Raw genomic sequence first — 23,135 nt, 5'->3', positions numbered from 1 at the left:
TGAACTTTACTTACCGGGTAAAAAAATAAAAAATTGTACTTAGAAGAACGTTTAGTAATTAGAATACTTGGATACAAAATTTTATGAAATAAGTCAATGTGTATCATATCTAAACTCTCTTTCTCTCTCTCTCTCTCTCTTTTTCACTCTCTCTCTCGCAACCACCCCTCTCACTCTCTCTTCGCACAGAACAGCGTGAAACGTATATTTTTCTTTCTAGAACAGATACGGTTACCTTTTTAAAGTAAATATATAAATATATTTATTGATAAGCAATATTTATCAAAAATACTATACTAAGGTAGATTTAAACAGTTCGACAACCATAAATGTAATTTACATATTACACTCATCCATATATATATATGTATATGTATATGTATATATATATATATATATATATATATATATGTATATTTTAACTTCAGATTTAAAAAGAAAGTGAATAACAAACCGATATACTTCCTGTAAGATGTTTAATGTGTATATATAGTAATTGTTATATACATATAACTTATGACATATATATTATATAGTATGACACGTCAAAAAAATTTACTTTTATTTTTATTTAATGCGACTTTTTGTAAAAGTTGTAACGAAATCAACAAATTCTACTTTTCCGGCCGTTTTAGTACGTACATAAAAGGGAAAGAAAAACAAGTCGACACAGGATTTAAGTAATTTTTTATGTTTTGATATTTCTTGAGTTGAAAAGCCGTAAATCTAAAACGTAGGTTTTATTTTGCTAAAATATTTCACCTTTGTACGAACAGAGATATACGTAAAGCCAAAAGTTTGTCTGTCTACGGCTTTGCGTGTCACAAACCACAGACGGACAAACTGTAACAGCATCTCGCGACAACCAACCGACCGATCGCTTTCAAATTTTTTGGATTCGTTTGTTTTATTCCAGGGATAGTTTTAAGCCGTAGACCGAGACTCTAACCCTCTTCGGGGCGGGGGGAGTTGGGAATTAATGATATTTATTACGTAAAAAAAAATCTGACAACACAGTTGTAGGAATTTCTCTCCGCACGGCTTTTTTCTGCACAGCTTACACGCACATACGCGCACAACTTAATTTATATTATTTATCGTTTTATTTAAATATAATATTTTTTGTTCATTTAATTCATCGATTATATAAATAAGAAACGTTTATATAAAGCGCGCGCGCATATCGTAATTGATTCGCGTGGTTGTGGCGGTACTGGCGGCCATTAAATGTTTTTTTACACTTTAACTACTACTCATTTATTTAATTCAACAGCTCACCTGCGACGTCGCAAAACAGTCGGTGCCGGAAGCTAAACAGAAAAAGAAAGAAAGACGACTACAGCATATTAGCGTTCCTTGCGGAGAGAGGGGGTACTAATGAAGCGCTCTAGCGACTTAGCCGCTAGATTATTTAGACCGTTCTTCGGGGTAGGGATGCGATTTTGCAAAAATTTATTTTTCCAAATATTAATTTTTTTGTCAAAAAATGCGCCTAAGAAAAATAAAACCTTAAATAAGCGAAATCTTGATCTCTGTACAGCCTCACCACCTTCACCTTTTAACTTATATCAAAATGTAATCTCATCTACTTTGGTCAAATCGATCGAGCAGTTCTGGTAATATACGGTGATTTAGAGGCCATCGCCCTAAACACACACATATATATACTAGATGCGACAATAAAGTAATGATACTGATTTTTCTTTGCAAGATGTGGCAACCCTGCGGCTTGCGTAGGCACAACATCTTTGACCTTGGTCTATAAGCTACTTCTAGTCCAAGCGGCACACTGATGCGACTGCTCGGTCGTGAGTTGTGCTGTAATAAGTGAACACGTGTTTGTGTCTCTCGTCACAGAAATGAAACCGCAAAATATTGCGCGACGGTATGCCATTTCTTTTTGCGTTAAATCGTGTGAAAACGCGATGACGACTTACGGTAAGCTTCAGAAGGCTTTTGGAGAGGAGGTTATGTCAAGAGCTCAAGTTTTTCGGCGGCGTAAAATTTTTAGTGAAGGCAGAACGAATGTTGAAGATGAAGACCGCAGTGGACGACCGTCAACCCCACGGTCAGATGTCAACTTGACCGGGGTGCGTGAAATCGTACGATCTGATCGAAGATTATCCGTGAAAATGATCGCAGAAGAACTCAACGTCGATCGAGAAAAGGTCCGTCTAATATTAACTAAAGATCTTGGTACGAGAAAGATTTGTGCAAAAATGGTCCCGGAAAATCGCGCACAACAGCAGCGAGAAACACGGAAAAATGTGGCAGCCTATCTGTTAGAGCAAACAGAAATCGATCCGGATTTGTTGAGCCGTGTTATCACTGGCGATGAAGGTCGGTTTTTTCGATACGATCCAGTGACAAATCGCCAAAGTTCGCGACGGTGCTCAAAGGGATCATCCGGACCGAAATAAGCTCGCATGTCAAAGTCAAAAGTGAAATGCACGCTTTTGTGCTTGTTCGATTCCAAGGGAATTGTTCATAAAGAGCGGGTGCCTCCTGGACAAACGGTTAACCGATATTTCTACAAATAAATTTTAGAAAGACTTCGTAAACGAGTTCTTCGTGTCCGTGCCGACATTGCTGATAATTGGATTCTGCATCACGATAATGCGCCATCCCGTTCTGCTTTGTCAGTACGGCGATTTCCAACCTCAAAACATATTTAAGTACTACCACAGCCACCTTATTCACCAGATATCGCTCTGTGCGCCTTTTTTCTATTTCCAAGAGTCAAAATGGCGGTCAAGGGACACCATTTTCAAACAACACAAGATGTCCAAAAAGCTGTGACGAGGGTCTTGGAGGATATTACAGAAGATGAGTTCCAGAAATTTTACCGTCGACGGCAGAAGCGCTGGAATAAGCGTGTGCGATCAGAGGGGAACTATTTTGAAGGAGACAACACTAAACGTGACTAAAACGGTAAGCAACTTTTTTTCACATCGGTCTCATTACTTTATTGTCGCACCTCGTATATACACGTAGATCCGGAAAATTTCCATTCGGTGTTTTTGGATTTCTTAGGTGCCAAAAAGTAAAAATCCGGTAAAACCCGATTCTGCCCGAATTGAACCGATTCCATACTTACCTTCTATCGCTATAGCGATAGGCGGGAAAGTAAAAGATTAATCCTTATTTATAGGGAAAGTAAAAGATTAATCCTTTTTTTATATTTTTGTCATCGTAACAACAGAAATAAATTATGAATTTTTCGTCGGCAGAGGTGTGTGTACTCTAGTTACCATAGCGACTATTATTCTGTTTTTTTGTTTATTGAAAACTTCATTCAAAAATTAAAATGGACGCCATTTTGAAATTTTTGTAGGTCACGTTTACAAAATTGTTTATTTTGTAGAATAAGTCGCTAAGTCTTTCGTTTGCCAAATTTAATTAAAGTAGGTTTAACCGTTCCTGATAAATAATGTTTTTTGTTGAAAATCACAAAATGGCGTCCAGTAGGAAAAAAAGCAAAATTGGATTTATATCAATATGTACTTTTTTGCTAATTTTGGTGTTTAAATCAGTTGCTGAAGTTGGGATAATACCTTCCGGAACACTCTGTATATATATATATATATATATATATATATATATATATATATATATATATATTTGTCAATTTGTTTATCATTATTAAAAGACTATGTTTTAAAAATTAATTAATATTTTTTTTTTTTTTTTAACTGAGAATTATTGAGTTCAATAACATATTTTATATATGATTATATGACATTTTCTTAACGGATTTTAGTTTTTTAACGTGTGTTTTCAATAGAACATTGTTCACCGACAATAAATAAAAAGAGAAAAAAATTGACAAAGAGCACGCATACAATTCGTGCGCTCATGATCAAAAGCATTAGAGAGTAGGGTGGTGCGCTTTTCAGACTTGTTTCAAAGAAACCGTTTTAAATATCCCACTATCATACGATACAACGACATTAATATAATTTTAGATCTTCACAATTTTTATAAATACAACTTTACTTTCTCGGCTATAGCTATAACGGGAATGTATATAGCTCGGGTAAAAAACTAAAAAAAAATTGTCATTATTTAGATATTTTATAACTCCTTCTAAACATTTTAAAAATTAAAAAAAATTATAACAGTCCTTAATTCCCATAAGGAGACGTTTAAAAAATAGATTTAAATAACCTCAAAACAGATTTTTTTATCCCGATGCTTCCAAACCCCCAAAAAAATCTATTTTTGTCTGACGGAAGTTTGTACATATGTTGGCCTGTATTTGATCTTATAAATGTGTACCCCGTCGACCGATTTTCTTCAAACTTGATAGACAAGTAATACCTTCATGGAGAAAAAATTTATTAAATGTTGCAAAAATTTTGAAAAGGGATAGGGGTGCTTTGGCCAAAATAAAATTTCAAATTTTTACCGGGGCGCTTTAGCAAAAACATTTCTTAAAAAAGTTTAAGTTTATCTATCGAGATCGCAAATTATCAACGTGTTTTCGCTAATATTCACCCCTATCCAAAAAAAATATATACTTTATATATATTTCTTTCTTACTTTCTTATACAAAGTAAAAGAAAGTACTGTAATCGCGAAAAATTTCTGGTTTTAGATTTTAATGGAAATATTCATTTTGACTAGTTTCAGCATGACGTCTGTACGTACGTACATATGTATCTCGCATAAATAAAAAACGATTAGCCGTAGAATGTTGAAATTTTGGATTTAGGACTGTTGTAACAGCTAGTTGTGCACCTGCCCTTTTGATTGCAATCAACCTGTCCAAAAATTTCCAAAAAAACCCAAAATCCAAATTTTTGGATTTTAGACTTTTTCTTAACCGCTTTAATAACCCCTCTTTGATAGGTTTGAAACGTTATATCATAAGTGGTACTTATTTTCATAGGTTTCAAAGTTATAGCCAAATACAACTTTAATTCATGAAATATTTGGATCTTACAAGCGGAAAAAACATCGGTTTAATGCGCTTCTTTTCCTTTTTTTGTAACTTTTTTTTTTAATTTAAATGTATTGATTTATTAATAATTATTAATCTCTGATTGTAAAAATATTTTTACAGTAAATAATAATTTCATAAGTACGAAAATTAATCAGAAGTAGTTATTCAAATAAAATCTGATGCGCTTTTAAAAATGTGTGTTTGTAATTTAATAGGCGTACAAGGAACTCATATTATTGAATTATCATTTATTGTAAAAAATTCTTTTACAATCAGAGGTTAATAATTATTAATAAATTAATATATATAATTAAAAAAAAAAGTAAAAAAAAATGGAGATAAAGTCGAATTCGAACCGGTGTACCCCTCTTGTCAGATACAGATACTTCATTAATTAAAATCTTATTCGGCTATAACTCTGGAATCGATGAAAATAAGTACCACTTATGACGTGTGACTGAAAAGCTCTCAACGAGGACTTATTACTGCAGTTATGAAAATGTTCAAAATTCAAATGTTTTGGATTTTTGGCTTTTTTTGAGACTTTTAGTCCAGTCGATTGCAATCAAAAGGAGAGGTACACAACTAAATGATACAGCAGTCCTAAATCCAAAAGTTGAACATCCTACGGCTAATCGTTTTTGAGTTATGCGAGATACATACATACTTATGCGCGTACAGATGTCTCGCCGAAACTAGTCAAAGTGGATTCAAGAATGGTCAAAATGGATATTTCCGTTGAAATCTGAAAACCGAAGTTTTCGCGATCATAATACTTCCTTTACTTCGTACAAGGAAGTAAAAATACGGAGTAAAATGAGTAAAACGTTTTTAGCATAAACATTTAAAGGATACCTGGATTAAAATATATTCTACATTTTAATGGTATATAACTAAATACCCGTAGAGGAAGAGAGTGAAACATTCTGTAAATAAATGCACACACACACAAAACAAACACAAATATATATATATATAAATATGTACGTATGTATTTTATAACCGCTCGCGTGTTTGAATTGGCCTCTATTGGGTTTTAATACCTTAAACGAATCAGTGTAATAACAACCTTTTCTACGTATTTCTTTAAGTTTATGTTAATTAATCCATTTGTTATTATCACAATGGGAATGACTTCTATTGAGTTCAGTCTGTAAATTTCTTTATATTCTATAAAGAATATAATTTCTTCATATTTGGTTATTTTATGTGTTTTAGCTTTATTAATATTGAGTGACATCAATGAGAAGAGTGAACTGTTTATACGTAAACTGCTACTTCTTTAGCAGTTTTTAGTACAGCTAAACGCCGTTTACCGCAACACGTAACTCCACCGATTTTTATCGCGTCTTAATCTTGCAAATAGTAACTATTAGCTTTTTATTTTCCTTCTTACTTCTTGAAAAATTAAAAAAAATCAATTTCTGATATTGCGATCACTGTGTGGAAGCGAAGACTGCGAGATTAAAACGCGATAAAAATCGGCGGAGTTACGTGTTGCGGTAAACGGTGTTTAGCTGTACTAAAAACTCCTAAAGAAGTGGCAGTTTACGTATAATAATAGAACATCGATTCCTAAAAACTTGTAGAATAGATACTCAACAATTTTATAAGGGTGTAAACGATATTTTATTTTTAAAAATGGTTTATCCTTACAAAAAAAATTAAAGGTAAAATAACAAATTTAAAGAGGATATTCTTTGACGTATGTAAAAGTAAATTTTATAAATCTAAAATAAATAATAATATACACTTTTTTTTTTTAAATTTCACGGTCCCTAGACCGTGAAATATGAATAAGCATGGATGTTTTACCGGTTAATCACATAAAAATAAAAATCATTCAGAAAAATTTCTCATTAAGTTATAAATTTTATTACAAAATAACATGACATTCATAATAAATTATAACAACAGAAGTCTATAATTTAAAAAAAAAAACTAACCGTAGTTTAAGACACCTACAAGTGGAGACCACACGCCCGATCCGCCTGTAACTTCCTTAATGATAAAAGTGAAACTTGGCCACAATTTCACGGTCTGAAAGTAAAACCTCTCGGCTGCAAATTGTTATCTATACGCCAGGAACTGGATTCAAATTTCTAGTTTTACAAACCAGATTCAGAATAATAACTGATTTTAATCTATTCGTTCGTAATTCAACTTGCAAGCAGTAGTGTGTTTGAAAGAACATCCGAGTAATAATAATAATAATAATAATTATATATATTATTATTTATTTACTTTATGTTGATTACACTATTATAAAAAAGAAAAAAATTATTTTGTGTAGAAAAATTTACGTAAAAATCATCCTAACTTATAGAACACGATAAAAACAGTAATAATTTATATTATACTTGTTCAAAACCTTAATAAAATGCTAATCTTGTCATCATCATTAAATATCTACTCTGTTTACGTATATTCTCATATAAAGTATAAAGTTATTTCTTGGGGCTCCCTCAAAAAGTCTGAACTAATTTTTTAACGAATCGCTTAGGAACGCAAACAAAATTCGGTTTTCATTCAGGATGGCTATAATTTTAACGGTACTCTTGTATTTGGTACCCCTTGTGTTACGGCATCTTACTAACGAATCGTTTTGTTTAAATATTTAATTTCTTGAAATCCTTCCATAGTGTGCTGTAAATCAGATAAAGCTTATTTATTCACTTCCACGGGTGAAATAGTTGTACGGCATCCAAAAATTGTGATTACTTAAAAAAAAAGAAGTATAATACTGCAGGGGATAAAATAGAAATTGTGAGCCGGCTATAGAGAGCGGAAGTAATTTACATTACGTCAAATGAATCGCTGAACACCAAATCTCTAGCCTGTTCTAAATTCTGTTTGCCGGGGTGATCCACGTATATACAACCGCTGGATGACGGCTTTATTGGACAAGAGGTTATGAACCGGTTGAAACTATTTTTTTTTTCTAACAAGTATAAATTTTTATTTTTTGTATCTTTATCGTATTTTATATTTCTTCTTTTTTTAAATTACGGAGATAATAAAGGTAATTATTTACGTCGAAAATTTATTGAGGAAATTCATAAAAGGGACTTTTCCCAAATTCTATTTGGAACGCATCATCAAATTATAATGCAAATAATATTAAAAAAAGCATAAGCTCGGTTTGAAATTAGTAAATTACGAACACGGCATTCGATTAGTTATCGACAAAGGAAAAAGGAACGGTAAGAGATACGTAAGAAACAGGAATAATTTTTTGTATGAAAAATAAGAAAAAAATTATGATTTATCGGTAAGTTTACATAAAAAGATTTTTGTAGTCTAAAGCGAACAGATCTGTCTTATTTAGGTAATTACGAAAACTTTTTATCTTAATCCGATAATATTGTCAAACTCATTCTCCTTCGGGGGTTACAAAGTACTTTCCTAATCGGCTGCGTACAAATTAAAAACATTTCGCTCTTTGATTTATAGCATCGAAGGTAGTCGAATCATTAAAACCGTTACGTTATACGTATATTCTCAAATCGATATTCGTCACGAACGCTAATAAGGTTATGAATTACAGCAGAAGTCGGAACAGTATAGACTCTGCAAGCGGAATCGAAGCGATTAAAGGCCTATGGAAAATTCTCCATTTACCGATGAGAATTTCCAACGAGTGTTCAATAAATTTTGTCGTAAAATATCTTTAAAATCACACCGAAACGTACGGGTACCAAAACGGGAATTTGTCGGTCTATATCGTCCTGCCTTACTATTAGTCTCGGAGACGTAAATGCGGTGTTTTTGTAAAACTTACACGGTCGGCTCACCGATACGACTTGAAGAGTTTGCGCCACTGGCGAGGGGGTTGGCAGAGAGGAAGCACAGCGCAGATCAGGCAAAACTGGCGCTCTCGCTCGTTTCCATTCGGTGTAGCTCACGTCTTAGAAACGATAGCGCGGTGATTCGTGTGTTTGTGTTTATAGTTTATCGAGATAGATCGATTTAAGAAATAATAAATGTATTTCGGATAATATTTACGCGTAAAAGATTAAAGTAAACATTTAAACGGTATAAAAATGCAATATGTCAGCCTCAGCCTGCGCAAAAGCCAGCCGGAAATATAAATTACTCGTATCGTTGGAAACGGGAGGTTACGGGCGACGCACCCGTACCCCAATGTCCGGTTCCGAGCGATTGAGACCGTATCGGAAGCGTCGCTAAGCTGGCGCGGCGCGCTCTATGAACGATGCTGACTGCGCTAGAACCATTAGCACTGCACGTTACCCTATATCTCTGACGTCTCATACCGGAAACCGATGTTGAACAAACGTTTTGTCGAATATCAGTCGAAATAAATATCACGTATCGTTTAGCGTCTGTTTTATGTTAAAATTAAATTTAGTACGCAGTCAAGGTCTCGTTTTTATTTCAGTACAATACACTAAAAGCGACTCGCTGACATACAGGCCCACCAATTTATCTGTACAGTTGATCAAATGACGGAACCAAAATTTTCTATCGGAGGCTTTCAGATTTTTCCAAAAAATACGAAACTCTACAGAAAGTTGGTCGGTCTGTAGCTCGGAGGAACTTCATCCAAGTTCTGTAACGTTTCGCGTTAAATCAACAGCTGTGCGCCCAGACACACAGCCCTACCCGATTTTCTATCTCTAGTGAGCCGATAACTGAATACTCGAATTTTCTGTATTTAAGGCTAGACCTGTTTAGGGAAGCGTAAAATTTTGTGTAAACCCAAATGTTTCGTCTCCCACCGACATACAGGCAAACTTTTACCCTAGGTTCCAGGAAGCGGTTGTTAGTTTGATCGATTCAGTTTTTTTAACAGTTTTGTACCGACGTTTGGCTGCAGGAAAAGGGACGAGTCAGAACTTTTATCATATCTTCTATCGCTCAAAGTAAAACGATAATTTGAATTACCGACTGCCAGGAGCGCTATAGAAAAATATTTTTATAACTGTTGTAGCTTTTTTATAGCCTCCAGGACCGTCGTTAGAATGAGATAAAATGGCAATTTTTAAAGATCTCTGTAAAGACAATCATAAAATGGCAATTTTTAAAGATCACTGTAAAGACAAAGATAAATTTAAAAAAGCGATTCGAGAATCTAAGTTTCCAGAGCGAAAAAAAAATAAACCTGAATAGATGGACGGATGAAAGGTGATTTTCAGATTTCAAGGGAAATATCCATTTTGACAATCCCTGAATCCATTTTGACTAGTTTCGGCGTGACGTATGTATCTCGCATAATTAAAAAAAAAGATTAGGATGTTGAAATTTTGGATGTAGGACTATTGTAACATCTGGTTATGCATCTCCCCTTTTGATTGCGATCGACTGAACTAAAAGTGTCCAAAAAACCCAAAATCTAAAAAAAATTGTATTTTGGACTTCTTAACTACAGTAATAAGCCCTCACTTAGAGTTTTTCAACGATATGTCATAAGCGGTACTTACATTAGATCCAGAGTTATAGCCAAATAAAATTTTAATTAATGAAATATTTGGATCTTACAAGGGGAAGGCACATCGGTTCGAATCAGACTTGTCCTATTAAAAAAAAAATTTTTTTTTCATAGAAATATTATTGATTTATTAATAATTATTAACCTCTCATTGTAAAAAGAAAAAATCACAATTAATAATTATTCAATAATAACAAAAATATATCAGAAGTTTTTAATGAAATAAAATTTTGTGTATTTTTCATTTTAAATAAATGTGTAAATTTAATTTAATAGGCGTACAAGGAAGTCATGTGTTTTCCACAGTAGATTTTTTATATGCGTAAAATGAAATAGTTGGTAATTTTTTTTTTGTACTTTGTATTTCACGCGCTTATATTTTAAATACTTAATACGGGTTTCAAATACATCTACTCTGTATTTTATATTTTATTTATTTATGAATGTAGTACCACGTTACGTAGTGTAATAGTACAATGACATTATATCAACAGTACTTTGCAGAAATGCCAAGGCATCTGTTCACATCTAAGGCATCTAGCATGTCAGTGTAATAGTACCGACAAATGTGTAATATTGAACAGATTAAGGCCGACCACTCCTGAAACGTGTGGTTAATTGAAACCCAACCGCCGAAGAACACCGGTATCCACGATCTAGTATTCAAATCCGTGTAAAAGTAACTGCCTTTACTAGGATTTGAACCTTAGAACTCTTGACTTGGAAAATCAGCTGATTTTATTACGACGATTTTAACCGTAAGACTAACCGATTAATTGTGTTTTCTATGATGCCGCTCCACTCCAATCGTGATTTTACCAAGGTGTCCGTTGACTCGTCCAGGCAAATTCAGGTGTAGTTTCTTTTATTATAAGTGAAATACCATATCTATCTATTTCTTACGCGATCGACATCCTCGTAACGTATTATTACATACCGATCAGAAGTAAAAGAGTTATTTATTAATTACGTTACCGATTTCCACCGTAAGTAATATATAATAAATTCATGTATATAATTGCGATGAATAAGTAATTTTTAATTTAAAAAATGAAATTTCAACTTTTTCTTCTTATATAATCTAAAATTACGGTCGATTAATAAAAGAAATCTGTAGTAATCATAATGATACTAAACTAAATTATTTACGTAATAATATCATGTTATAATATAAGTTATTTTTAAATAAAAACATGGACGACCTTTGAAAGGTTAATAGTGAAATTTACCTTGTAATAAGATAAAAACATTCGCCGACCTACGGTTTCAAACAATAATTACAAAATAAATTTCCGCTTGTTCACTATTCCAATGTACTATTTCAATTTCTAGACCTACCTACATGCATCGATTCGGTTAAAGTTCTAATTTTTTAAATCGCTCGAATAAGTAACTTTTTACTTCCTTAAGGGAAGGAAGTATTGTGATCGCGAAAAATTTCGGTTTTCAGATTTCAATGGAAATATCGATTTCGATCATCCCAGAATCCTGAAAGTGGATATTTTACATTTTTACCGGTAATTTTGAAGAAGTAATAGTATGTCAAAACGAAAAAATTATTTTTTCCATAACAATATTTTTGTTGCTAATAATTTTCTTAAAAATTTTTAAACGTAATTTCCCGTACTATTCAAGTCTTTTAAGCCAAGAACCGTCAAATTTATTCCCTTACTTATAAGAATTTCACTACGGCTTCATTTTACTCTCAGAGCAGGAAAAGTCAGGGTGAAATTATTCGCAAGCTATAATTCGAAAACGAAGCATCTTCCGATCAGTGTTTACGCGTAAACTTTTTTTCTTTATTTTCAGTCGCAGAACATGTCTTTATATTTTTTACTTCGTACAACGAAGTAAAGGAAGTATTGTGATCGCGAAAAATTTTGGTTTTCAGATTTCAACGGAGATATCCGTTTTGACCATCCCTGAATTCATTTTGACTAGTATCGGGGTGACGTCTATACGTACGTACGTATGTATCTCGCATAACTCAAAAACGATTAGCCGTAGGATGTTGAAATTTTGGATTTAAAACCGTTAAAACATCTAGTTTTGCACCATCCCTTTTGGTTGCAATCGACCAGATCAAAAAAGCCAAAATACCAATTAATTTGAATTTTTTTTCTTAACTGCAATAATAAGCCCTCACTGAGAGCTTTTCAACGATATATCATAAGCGGTACTTATTTTCATCGGTTCCAGAGTTGTAGCCAAATAAAATTTTAATTAATAAAATATTTGGATCTTAGAAGGGGAAGGCACATCGGTTCGAATCCGACTTAATCTCTTTTTTTAATTTAAATATAATGATCGATTAATAATTATTAATCTCTGATTGTAAAAAAATTTTACAATAAATAATCATTCAATGATAAAAAGAAAAAACATCAGAAGTTATTAATGAAATAAAATTTTATGTACTTTTTATTTAAAAAAATAAATGTGTATATGTAATTTAATCGGTGTACAAGGAAGTCATCAGAAGTACATGTGGTGTTTACATCAGATATTTTCTTACTTTGCAATCCAATTATTATAATAATAATAATTACAACAATAATAATAATACTTCTCGTTCGTGTTTTTATTTAATTCAATTTAAAATTATTATTATTTTAAAATAAATATACAAATTACTAGTATCAACCGTTAACGCAAAAAAAAATTCACAGAATTTAATTGTTTTTAAAAACTAAAATCTTAAAAGGCAATAACGGGATGTCGATAAAGTATTTTAAAAGATTATTTACTTTTTATGGAATCCGTACATATTAAGTATTAAGTACGATATGTACAATGTAATATAACTCTGAAAAAGGAAAAACCGTTTTGTAAGATAATTTGCTTATTTTGGAATTCATACGAATTTTACGTAATAAACATCACATTTCCTGTATGATGAAACATTTTTTTTTTAAATAAAAGAATTATTGTTAAGTTAAAATTAATATGTGAAGACTATAATTTCAAAGCGGAAGAATTAAAGTGAAACGAGGAAAAAAATTAAAAAGAATTAAAGAAAAAGTGATAATAAAAATTACGATAAAGAAGAGGAAAATTGCCTATCCATTTTCATTTTCCCACGCAAAAGCTTCAACCTTTGTGACGAAATCATCAAGCAAAATGTTAGAAAAGATATTAAAAATGAAAATATATAAAGAGCGCATAACTTACTTGAATACGCCGGTCAAGCTGTGCGATTCATTTTCTTTAAATTCAATCATTTTAAGTTACTTGGGAGCTCATGCCTCAGGGGCTGTTTTTAATGATAAAAATATTTACTAAAATTGATTTTAAATAAATTAAAAAAAAAAAATTAGGACCTCCACTCATCAGAGGAGGGATTTTAAGTAATTTTAGCGACTTTATTGTTTAACAAAATAAGTTTTGAGCGTTAGAGATTTAAAATTGAAAAATATTTTTGATTATGGAGGCCCTCATATTCACGAGGAAGTCCCCAAGTAACGATATAAATTTAAAAAATATTAATTTGTTTAAATTATTTAAAAATACAGAAATAAAGACTTAATTCTGAACAAACTAATTTGTAAGCTTCCAGGAAGGGGGAATAACCTTTTGTAATTTTTTTCTACAAGAAATCCTAGAGAATAATTCCTATCAAAAAAATTAGATTTTTACATTTTCAATGCAACAGGTAACAGCGAGCGAGTTAAATGTAAAATAAATTTATTTTTTTATTTTTTAAGTTAATATTTTTTGTTATTACAGACAGTTTGAGTGGGACGGGCAAAACATTTTTATTATGGTTTGAGGGCTATTGATGTAGAAAATATTATACGTGCAAAAAACTTCCTTTTCTGAAGCCATAACTAAGTAAACAAAATAGTATTAATTTTTTTACGGGGGAAGGGTGAATATTAAACAAAAATGTTTGGTGATTTGTGATCTCGATAAAAAAACTTCAACTTTTTTTTCCTAAAGTGTCCCGATAAAAATTTGAAATTTTATTTCGAACAAAACACCCCATCCCTTTTTCCAGTTTATAAAAAAATTTAATACATTGTTTACCCTGAAAATAGTACCTGTCTATCAAATTTGAAGAAAATCAATCGACCGGGTTCGGTGTTACAAGGCCAAATGCAGGCCAACATACACACAAACGTCCGTCTGAGAAAAATAGATTTTTACTTCTTTGTACGAAATAAAGGAAGTATTGTAATCGCGAAAACTTTCGGTTTTTAGATTTCAACGGAAATATCCATTTTCACCATCCCTAATTCCATTCTGACTAGTTTCGGCGTATGTATGTATGCGCGTATATACCTAGCGTAACTGAAAAACGATTAGCCGTGGGAGGTTGAAATTTTGGATTTTTCTTAACCGCAGTAAGAAGCATTTAAAGCATTTGTAAAGCATTTTAATCCACCGTCTCAACATATTAATTGTAAGAATAGAGGTAATTATTTCACATAATTTGTTACCTTTTGGAGACAAAATTTAGTTTCAAATGTTTGGTGTTATTCAAACCCCCCGTAAAGAAATACCTCCAAGAACCCTTTTTTTTCTCATCGACAGCTATCCGACGGTGTAACATAAGCGGTGATTATTTTTAGCAGTTCTTTAGTTATAGCCGAATGAAATTTTAATTAATGAAATACTCGATCTTACAAGGCGAAGGAACATCAATTCGAATCCGACTACATATACATATATTTTTTAATTTAAATATATTGATTTATTAATAATTATTAACCTCCGATTTAAAAAAAAAATACAATAAGTAATAATTCAATAATAACAATACAAAAGAAAATCAATCAGAAGTTATTAGTGAAATAAAATTTTATGTACTATTCATTTTAATTCAAAATTTTTTACAAAGGTTAATAATTATTAATAAATCATTATGTTTAAATAAACTAAAAGTTAAAAAAAAAAATGTATTGTATATGAAGTCGGATTCGAACCGATGGTTACGGATCACGTCCTCCTTATAACACATAACTAACAACTTGAGCGGCGTGAAACAAAATTAATATATAAACTAATATAAAATGCCGATACGGACGTCGTAAAAAAAAATGCGATGCAGTGTGGTGTCCACCACAATGTAGTTTTGTAACGTCTACCTTTTTAAAGAATTGAAGAATCGTATCTCACTTTCAAATGAAGTGCAGCAAAATATATGTGTATATGTAATTTAATAGGCGTACAAGGAAGTCGTGCGGTGTCCACATCAGATTTTTTCTACTTTCTTACCGGTAAAATCAAAAACGGAAAGCCGTTTTTCAAAATGAGAAGCAAGTGTTATTTTATAAATTTTACGATAAAAAATTTCACGGTGTTTGACGGTGTAATTGAGATCCTCTTTCACGACGATATAGTAGTAAAACAGCAGGTCAACCGTCATGTTACATAGCGCTTAATAACAGGAACTTGCAATCGACTCGTGTGGGGATCGCATAAAAGGATTAATAATGTTTATTTTGTTTGATATTATTTTAAGAAGACCCTCACGACTTATTTTTTTAGCCATCGTTTTGGTTTTATATAAACCTATGTAAAATTTTATTCTTAAATGAAATTTTATTTTCATCTGATATTGCATCGATTCCTGTATAACAGTCCCTTTTTTTTCTTTAATTGCCTTGTCTCTTTTCACTGTATTATTGTAATTATTAGGCTATAAAAGAAAATAACATTAATAAATAAAGTAACGTTTAAAAAACCGAGTGAAGGAGTGAGAGATAAATCGACTGATAATACGACAGGAAAAAGGATGAGCTAGAAAGTAGGAATATGTTTTATGTATGTTACTGTGCGTGTGAATATATACAACTGCGTTATCTATCTCGTGTTAAATTATTAGAGTATAGCCTACAAAAGGATTGCGAGTGGTAATACATTCATTATTTTTTTCTATCTGTTATAATAAGATAATATATATAAAACAGACATGGTAGTTTAGAAAAGTATAGAAGAAAATACTCTCCAACACGGATTTTTATTTTCTCAGCTACATAGTTATACTATTTAGTTATGTATTATTGTACTATGTAAAAAGAAAATTATGCTAGTCGTATCAAATCGTAAATGTCGAAAATTTTTTTTCGTTTCGCGACTCCCTGTAAAAAAAAAACATGATTTCATCGTTGTAAAATTTTTAAGGATGGATTTACGTCGCCTGTTTTTTGTTTAATATCGTAAGACTTGGACCGATTCTGAATGAAATTTTGCAGGATGATTTCTGTATATAACGCATCAATTCCATTTAATTTTGGTTTCAGTCGATTAAACGGGCAAAACGATGCAGACATTTTAATCCACCATCTCAACATATTAATTGTAAGAATTATTTCACATAATTTATTGCCTTTTGGAGACAAAAGTTAGTTTCAAATGTTGTTCGGTGTTATTGAAATCCCCCGTAAAGAAATCGGTCCAAAAACCCTTGTTACTTCCTTGTACGAAGTAAAGGAAATATTGTGATCGCAAAAAGTTTCGGTTTTCAGATTTCAACGGAAATATCCATTTTGGCCATCCCTGAATCCATTTTGACTAGTTTCGGCGTGACGTCTGTACGTACGTATCTCGCATAACTAAAAAACGATTAACCGTAGGACGGTGAAAGTTTGGATTTAGGACTGCTGTAACGTCTAGTTTTGCACCTCCCATTTTGATTACAATCGACTGAACTAAAAGCGTCAAAAAAGTCCAAAATCCAAAACATCTGGATATTGAAATTTTTCTTAATCGCAATAATAAGCCCGCATCGAGAGCTTTTGGGTGGTGGCGAGGAAGCGTGGGGACTCTGGAACCTCTAAGCTACTAGGACCCCTAAGGACTCGAGGGGAGTTGTAGAATACGGGATTACAAAGAAAAGACCCGAACCGGTGGGGGAAAACCAATAACGGTGCACCCCCATTTGAGCGGCACAAAAAATGTAGTATCTGACCGGCGAGCCGATCCGTCATGCCGGACGTACAGCCGGTAGGTGGGAAGGAAACTATCTTTTCCGCTTAACTCTAACGAGAGTTAAGGACACTCCCTTGCGCCGAGTTATTTTTAACTGTAGGTCCGGCAAAGGAGAGCTGAGGAAAATGAAAGAAATAAATAGTAGTAGTTTATCGAGGGTGAAACCCTCAGTAGCCGTTTGTATTTATTAAGTTTTGAAGTCCGCTGAATTTAAAGGTATTGAAATTTTTATTATAATATTTTTTTACTAATAAGGGTCAGTATTTATTTCGTTTATATAGCAGGAATTATCCTATCCTACTAAAGAGCATTTCTGTGTGTGTGTGTGTGTGTGTGTGTGTGTGTGTGTGTGTGTGTGTGTGTGTGTGTGTGTGTGTGTGTATGTGTGTGTGTGTGTGTGTGTGTGTGTGTGTGTGTGTGTGTGTGTGTGTGTGTGTGTGTGTGTGTGTGTGTGTGTGTGTGTGTGTGTGTGTGTCTGTTCGTCCCCCTTAGCTTAGCACCGGAATGTACCGATCACTAGCGGAAAATCCCAATTCGTTAGTATCAATCTCTAGAGTTAAATTTCTAATTTAACTTTCTTTATATTATTTTCGTCATTCAAAAAACATATTTTTACACAAGAGGTAATCAGTTGTGGATACCTGATAATCCCATTCCGAGACCCCGTCCTCCAGGGCAACCCGCCCGGAGGGCCTAGCTGCGGAAGGCGTGACTACGGCACGTCTCTGCAGCTAGTTTAATCTACTAAACTTATATTTAGTGTGTTACCTGTTACCTTGCGTAATAGGAGGCATGATGATTCTGAATAAATCTTAAAAAAATTAAAAAGCGGTTGATAATTTATTGAGGGGATGCTTTATCAAGAAGGGGGATTTCAGTTTTGTAAAAACTTTATTTATGCTTCTTTTCTGCTCTAAGAAAAGAGAAATCATAACATTGACGTTTTAAGATGAAAACAGTCTTCGCGTAAAACTTTTTGCTTAAATCATATACTATTGAAGCTGACAGTCAAATAATAAATATTATTCACTTACAAAGAAGTGAAACTTATTCGTTATAACAATGTTTGATTTTTTCTCTTTTAAATCTTAGAGTTTCGTTTTCTTTATCATTTTTTTTCTAAATTAGGAATTATCGAGGGGGAAGCGATTGTTTACTATACAAAATAAAAATTATACTTAGAATTAAATTTTCCTTTTCTTCTTGGTTATGTATCTTACAAAGAAACGGAAAGAATTTAAGGACACGTTCTACAAATAAAACTAAAGAAAGTATTCTTTATTCAGTGTAAATATAAACAGCGCATATAAACACGAGTTGAAAGGCGCTTCGTTTATCAGTCACACCTAACGAAAAGTTTTATGCCGTTTCTGCTTCAGTGCCAAAATTAAACCGTACTAAAATTCTGTCGACTTAAATTAAGGGCTAAATATGATGTTTTCATATGTTTCTCGTCCTGAAAAATTGAATAAAATATATCCCAGAGCTGTAACTCAGGTATTTTTAATTTATTTACAAAATTTTATTTCTTTATTAGTAATTTAACGAAGTTATTGTGTTATGTAACACATTTTTTCGCAGTAATTTTTTTTAAAAGTTACTAGAGATACACTTTTGGGACGTGTTTTGTTTGATTTTTCAGGGCAAAAACCATATGAAACCGTAAAATTTACTCTCTTAATTTTTCCAACTAAATTATTTTCGAATTTCAGTACGGTTCCATTTTATCCTCGGAGTAGAAATCAGGGCGATACCTTTTTCAAGCTATAACAGACGAAAAAAAATCGGGTGGGGCTCTGTCGGGGGCACACGGCCGTTGGTTTAACGTAAACGTTACAGAACTTGGATGAAGTTCCTCCGAGCTACAGACCGACCGATGGGAGAGCCACCGTCGTATTTTTTTAAACAAAATTCAGCCTCAAACGGAAAATTTTAGTTCCTTCATTTGGCCAACTTTACAGATAAATTAGCGGTCTGTATATCAGCGAGTCGCTTTTAGTGTATCGGACAGAAGTAAAACGAGACAATAACTGGGTACTAAATTTAATTTTAACAAAAAATAGACACTAAATGGTACATGATATTTATTTCGAATAATATTTGACGATAATTTTGTTCAACATCGGTCTGTGATATGAGAAGTAAGAGACATAAGACATAATAAGCAGCGGTAAAAGTGCTCGTGCTGTCTACGTCAATCACTGAACGCGCCGTGCCAGCTTTGCGACGTTCCTGAAAAAGTCCCGCTCGCTCGGCACTAGATATTAAAGTACCTGTACGTGGTCCGTAACATTCCCTTTCCAACGATACGCGTAATTTATATTTTCGGCTGGCTTCCACGGGCTGACATATTGATTTTTTTACTTTTTTACACGTAAATATTGTCCAAAATACACTTATTATTTAAATCGATCTTTCACGACAAACTCTAAACACAAACACACAAATCACCGTGCTATCACGTCTAAGTCGTGAGCTAATGGAAATGAGCGAGAGCGCAAGTTTTGCCGATTTGTGCTGTGCTCCCTACTCGCCAACGCAATCGTCCGTGACGCAAACTCAAAGTTATATCGGGGAGCTGACCGTGTAAGTTATAAAATGACACCGCACGAGACTAGTAGTTAGGGAGTTATTAAGGCAGGACGATATAGACCTTTTCGTTATACAACAAATTTCTGTTCTGGTATGGTACCGTATGTTTCGGTGTGGTTTTAAATAAACCTCAAAAATATTAAACGTTTCCATAACCATATTTCCACGAACGTTTCTTTATTTTCACTTGCAGAATATTTTATGAAATCCTTTTTCCTTTCTTCGTGAAACACTCTATATATCTAGAGCCGACAAAAGCGACTACAAATGTAAGAATGCAGCTGCCGTATCGTTCCATTTCCATTTACCAGGCCGGTTCATGCAAACCCATCCGGTCGGTCTAGTGGAGAACGCGTCTTCCCAAATCAGCTGATTTGGAAGTCGAGAGTTCTAGCGTTCAAGACCTAGTAAAGTCAGTTATTTTTACACGGATTTTAATACTAGGTCGTGGATACCGGTGTTCTTTAGTAGTTGGGTCTCAATTAACCATCCATTTCAGGAATGTTCGAACCGAGACTGTACAAGACTACACTTTATTTACACTCGTACATATCATCCTCATTCATCCTCTGAAGTATTATCTGAAAGGTAAACGGTAAAAAAATTTTATCGGAGGCTTAACAGTAAAAAAATAAAAAAAAACAGAAAGGCCAGTCAATGCAAAATGCAGTTCATAATACGTCACTTGACAGTGAATCGTCGACTTCCTTTCAGCGCATATTACCCCGGCAACGAAAGAATAAGTATACATTTTTCTAATTAAAGGAAAATAATTTCTTCAAATATCACAAAATATAAAAAAAAATTTTTTTTTTGTAACTATATTTTAACATACCGTGGTACATAGTATTTTATTACAGAGTTGAAGCTGTGAGAAGTTTTATAATTTTATTTTTAATTACTGAAAAATATGCAAGCCAAGATACAATACTACTAATTTATTTTTTTTAAATCCAATTTTCTTATAAGACTTGGATTTACCAAAATATTTATTAACATATCAGGTTACAGAATTGAGGTTACTTCTCTCTGTAGCTGAATATTTACATTACTTAATGGATTTCTAATTCATCTGATTATATAACATACGGTTGGTGAAAATATCGTTTTAAAAATATAGCGATATACAAAACAATAACGTAAACAAGTTTTTAGTATTGACAATAATTCTAGAATAGCATCTCACTACGATTTGTAGGCTGTAAAAATATAAAAAGAATAAGTAGAAAGGTTAAACGGTTTACATCATACGGCTAAATTAGATGATGATTTTGAAACGCTTTTACTTTATTAAGAAAGCAACGAATGTTTTTCTTAACGGTAAAGCATAATAATTATTGAAATTAACTGTATAACCGAGTAAAGAATTCAATTTTAAATTCTAGATGAATTTCAAGAAAATACAATTAGATCGTTTTCAGTCGCTTATTTTTAGTTTAGATTACTTTAATTTTCACAGAATGCAGGAGCAACTCGCCGGGTAGATCTAGCGGTGAACCCGTCTTCACAAATCAGCTGATATCGAAGTCGAGAGGCCGTTTATTTTATACGGCCGGTTGACTCGATACCCGGTACGTTAAGCCGCGCGGCTACACCAGTCTGCCGATCGTATAAGCGAAATATTATCTATGTAAGTTGTGTTCTATATAAATTACATTAGTTTAGTTAATGTTGACCGTCGCCGCTAGTACCGCCACACACGCGCGAATTAAATACGGTATGCGCGTGCCCTTACCGGGTTTCTTTTTATGTATATATATATATATATATATTTTAAGATGTTACGTTTTAAAAACGCATTGAGATTAATATAAATGTATTTGTAACTAACTTGTAAATAAATTAACTGAATCCCTATATTTTTGAAAGATTTTGATTATTTTATTTAAGGAACGCTGTAAAAAATGATTATTGGGGGTCTTTAACTTACGGAAATAACCGTTAAAACTTAGCGTGAGGCCGATTTATCCTTCAACCTCTTTAATAGATGTTCATCGTTTAATAGACGTTCATTGTAAAACACGATACACTAAATTAATTAACTTTCTAGCCTTCTGTTTTGTTGTTGCTCCTGTTGTAAACATTGATGGATTTGTAGAAGAGGAAGACTCGTGCGTGTGTGTTAGTGTGGGTGTGTATGTGCGTATATATATATGTGTGTGTGTGTGTATAATTATAATTGTTGTAGGGGTTCTATAACAATTTATTTATTTCATTGTTAATAACACCGTTTAAAATGAATTAAAAATAAGTTGTATTAATATAATTATTCAATTCACATGATTTCCTTTTTCAATTTTTTTTTTTTTTTTTTTTTTTTTTTTAATGCTTGTTTAACCTTCACACGATATCTTTAATTACATATATATATATATTTTCTCTTTCTGTTTTCAGAACAAGTGAATTAGTAGCCTTAATGGCAATATCAGCGACGCTATTCCTGTTTCTTCACACACGTGACCTACATTCGAAACTTCGTCAAATGGAAGGTCGTTTACAGCCAGAGGATCTCACAGCAGCCAATCAGATCTCTGGTAATTATACTCGTTATCAAAACACACCCTATCTTTATAATTAATTAAACAGAAAAAATTATAAATATTTTTCTTTCCCTTTTTTTTTGTATATTGAACGTTAATAAATTATAATTTCATTTATCAATTTAATTAACAGACAACCTTTCTCTAGTCTTTTTACATTTACTTCTGTACACTTTAGATCACGAGATATTTGCGGGGAGAATCTAAAAAGAAATTTATTTTGTCTAGATCAAAGATTAATTAATAAATTAAAACGCACTTCGCCCTTCCCTTGTAGTCGGAATTACTCTACGTGAATTCATAAACATTTATAACGCGAATGTAAATCGAGAAAATATTATTATTAAAGAATTTTAATGAAGCTAATATAAAGAACGGCTACGTGATCCAGACCTAATCAATACTACACGATGCGGTATAAATCGGTAATTAATCGTAAATTAATTTACTACGCGTCTAAAGATAAGTGAAATAAAAAAATTAATTATTATAATTTTCTACAACTTATTTTACAAAAATTAAGGCCGGTTAATTTAAACATAATAAATAAATTAGAATCGTTTCTTTTCGTACGTAGAAAAATAGCAAAGATACATATAAATAAATACCAGGAATACGCGCTAACATACAGAGAGTAGCACCAGTAAAATTCTAATGAAGTTACGATTAGAATTAA

The 23,135-nt window shown here is 32.6% G+C and overlaps 2 protein-coding genes across 4 annotated transcripts in view; one reads left to right on the top strand and one right to left on the bottom strand.

The window, feature by feature from the left end:
- The window catches only part of pip (heparan sulfate 2-O-sulfotransferase pipe), a 398,529-nt gene that overhangs the window by 206,201 nt on the left and 169,193 nt on the right, over positions 1-23,135 (top strand). For both annotated transcript variants that reach the window (XM_075369048.1, XM_075369047.1), the window contains exon 2: positions 22,314-22,453. In XM_075369048.1, coding sequence (XP_075225163.1) covers positions 22,314-22,453 — 140 coding nt within the window. The remainder of the gene's footprint in view (positions 1-22,313; positions 22,454-23,135) is intronic.
- Positions 1-23,135, bottom strand: part of LOC142326472 (putative tubulin polyglutamylase TTLL9) — a 388,004-nt gene that overhangs the window by 344,404 nt on the left and 20,465 nt on the right. The window lies entirely within an intron of this gene.

Source organism: Lycorma delicatula, chromosome 6 (genome assembly GCF_047948215.1).
Source record: "Lycorma delicatula isolate Av1 chromosome 6, ASM4794821v1, whole genome shotgun sequence".
Taxonomy (NCBI): domain Eukaryota; kingdom Metazoa; phylum Arthropoda; class Insecta; order Hemiptera; family Fulgoridae; genus Lycorma; species Lycorma delicatula.
The sequence above is the reverse complement of the archived record's forward strand: the minus strand, read 5'-3'. Positions and strand labels throughout refer to the sequence as shown.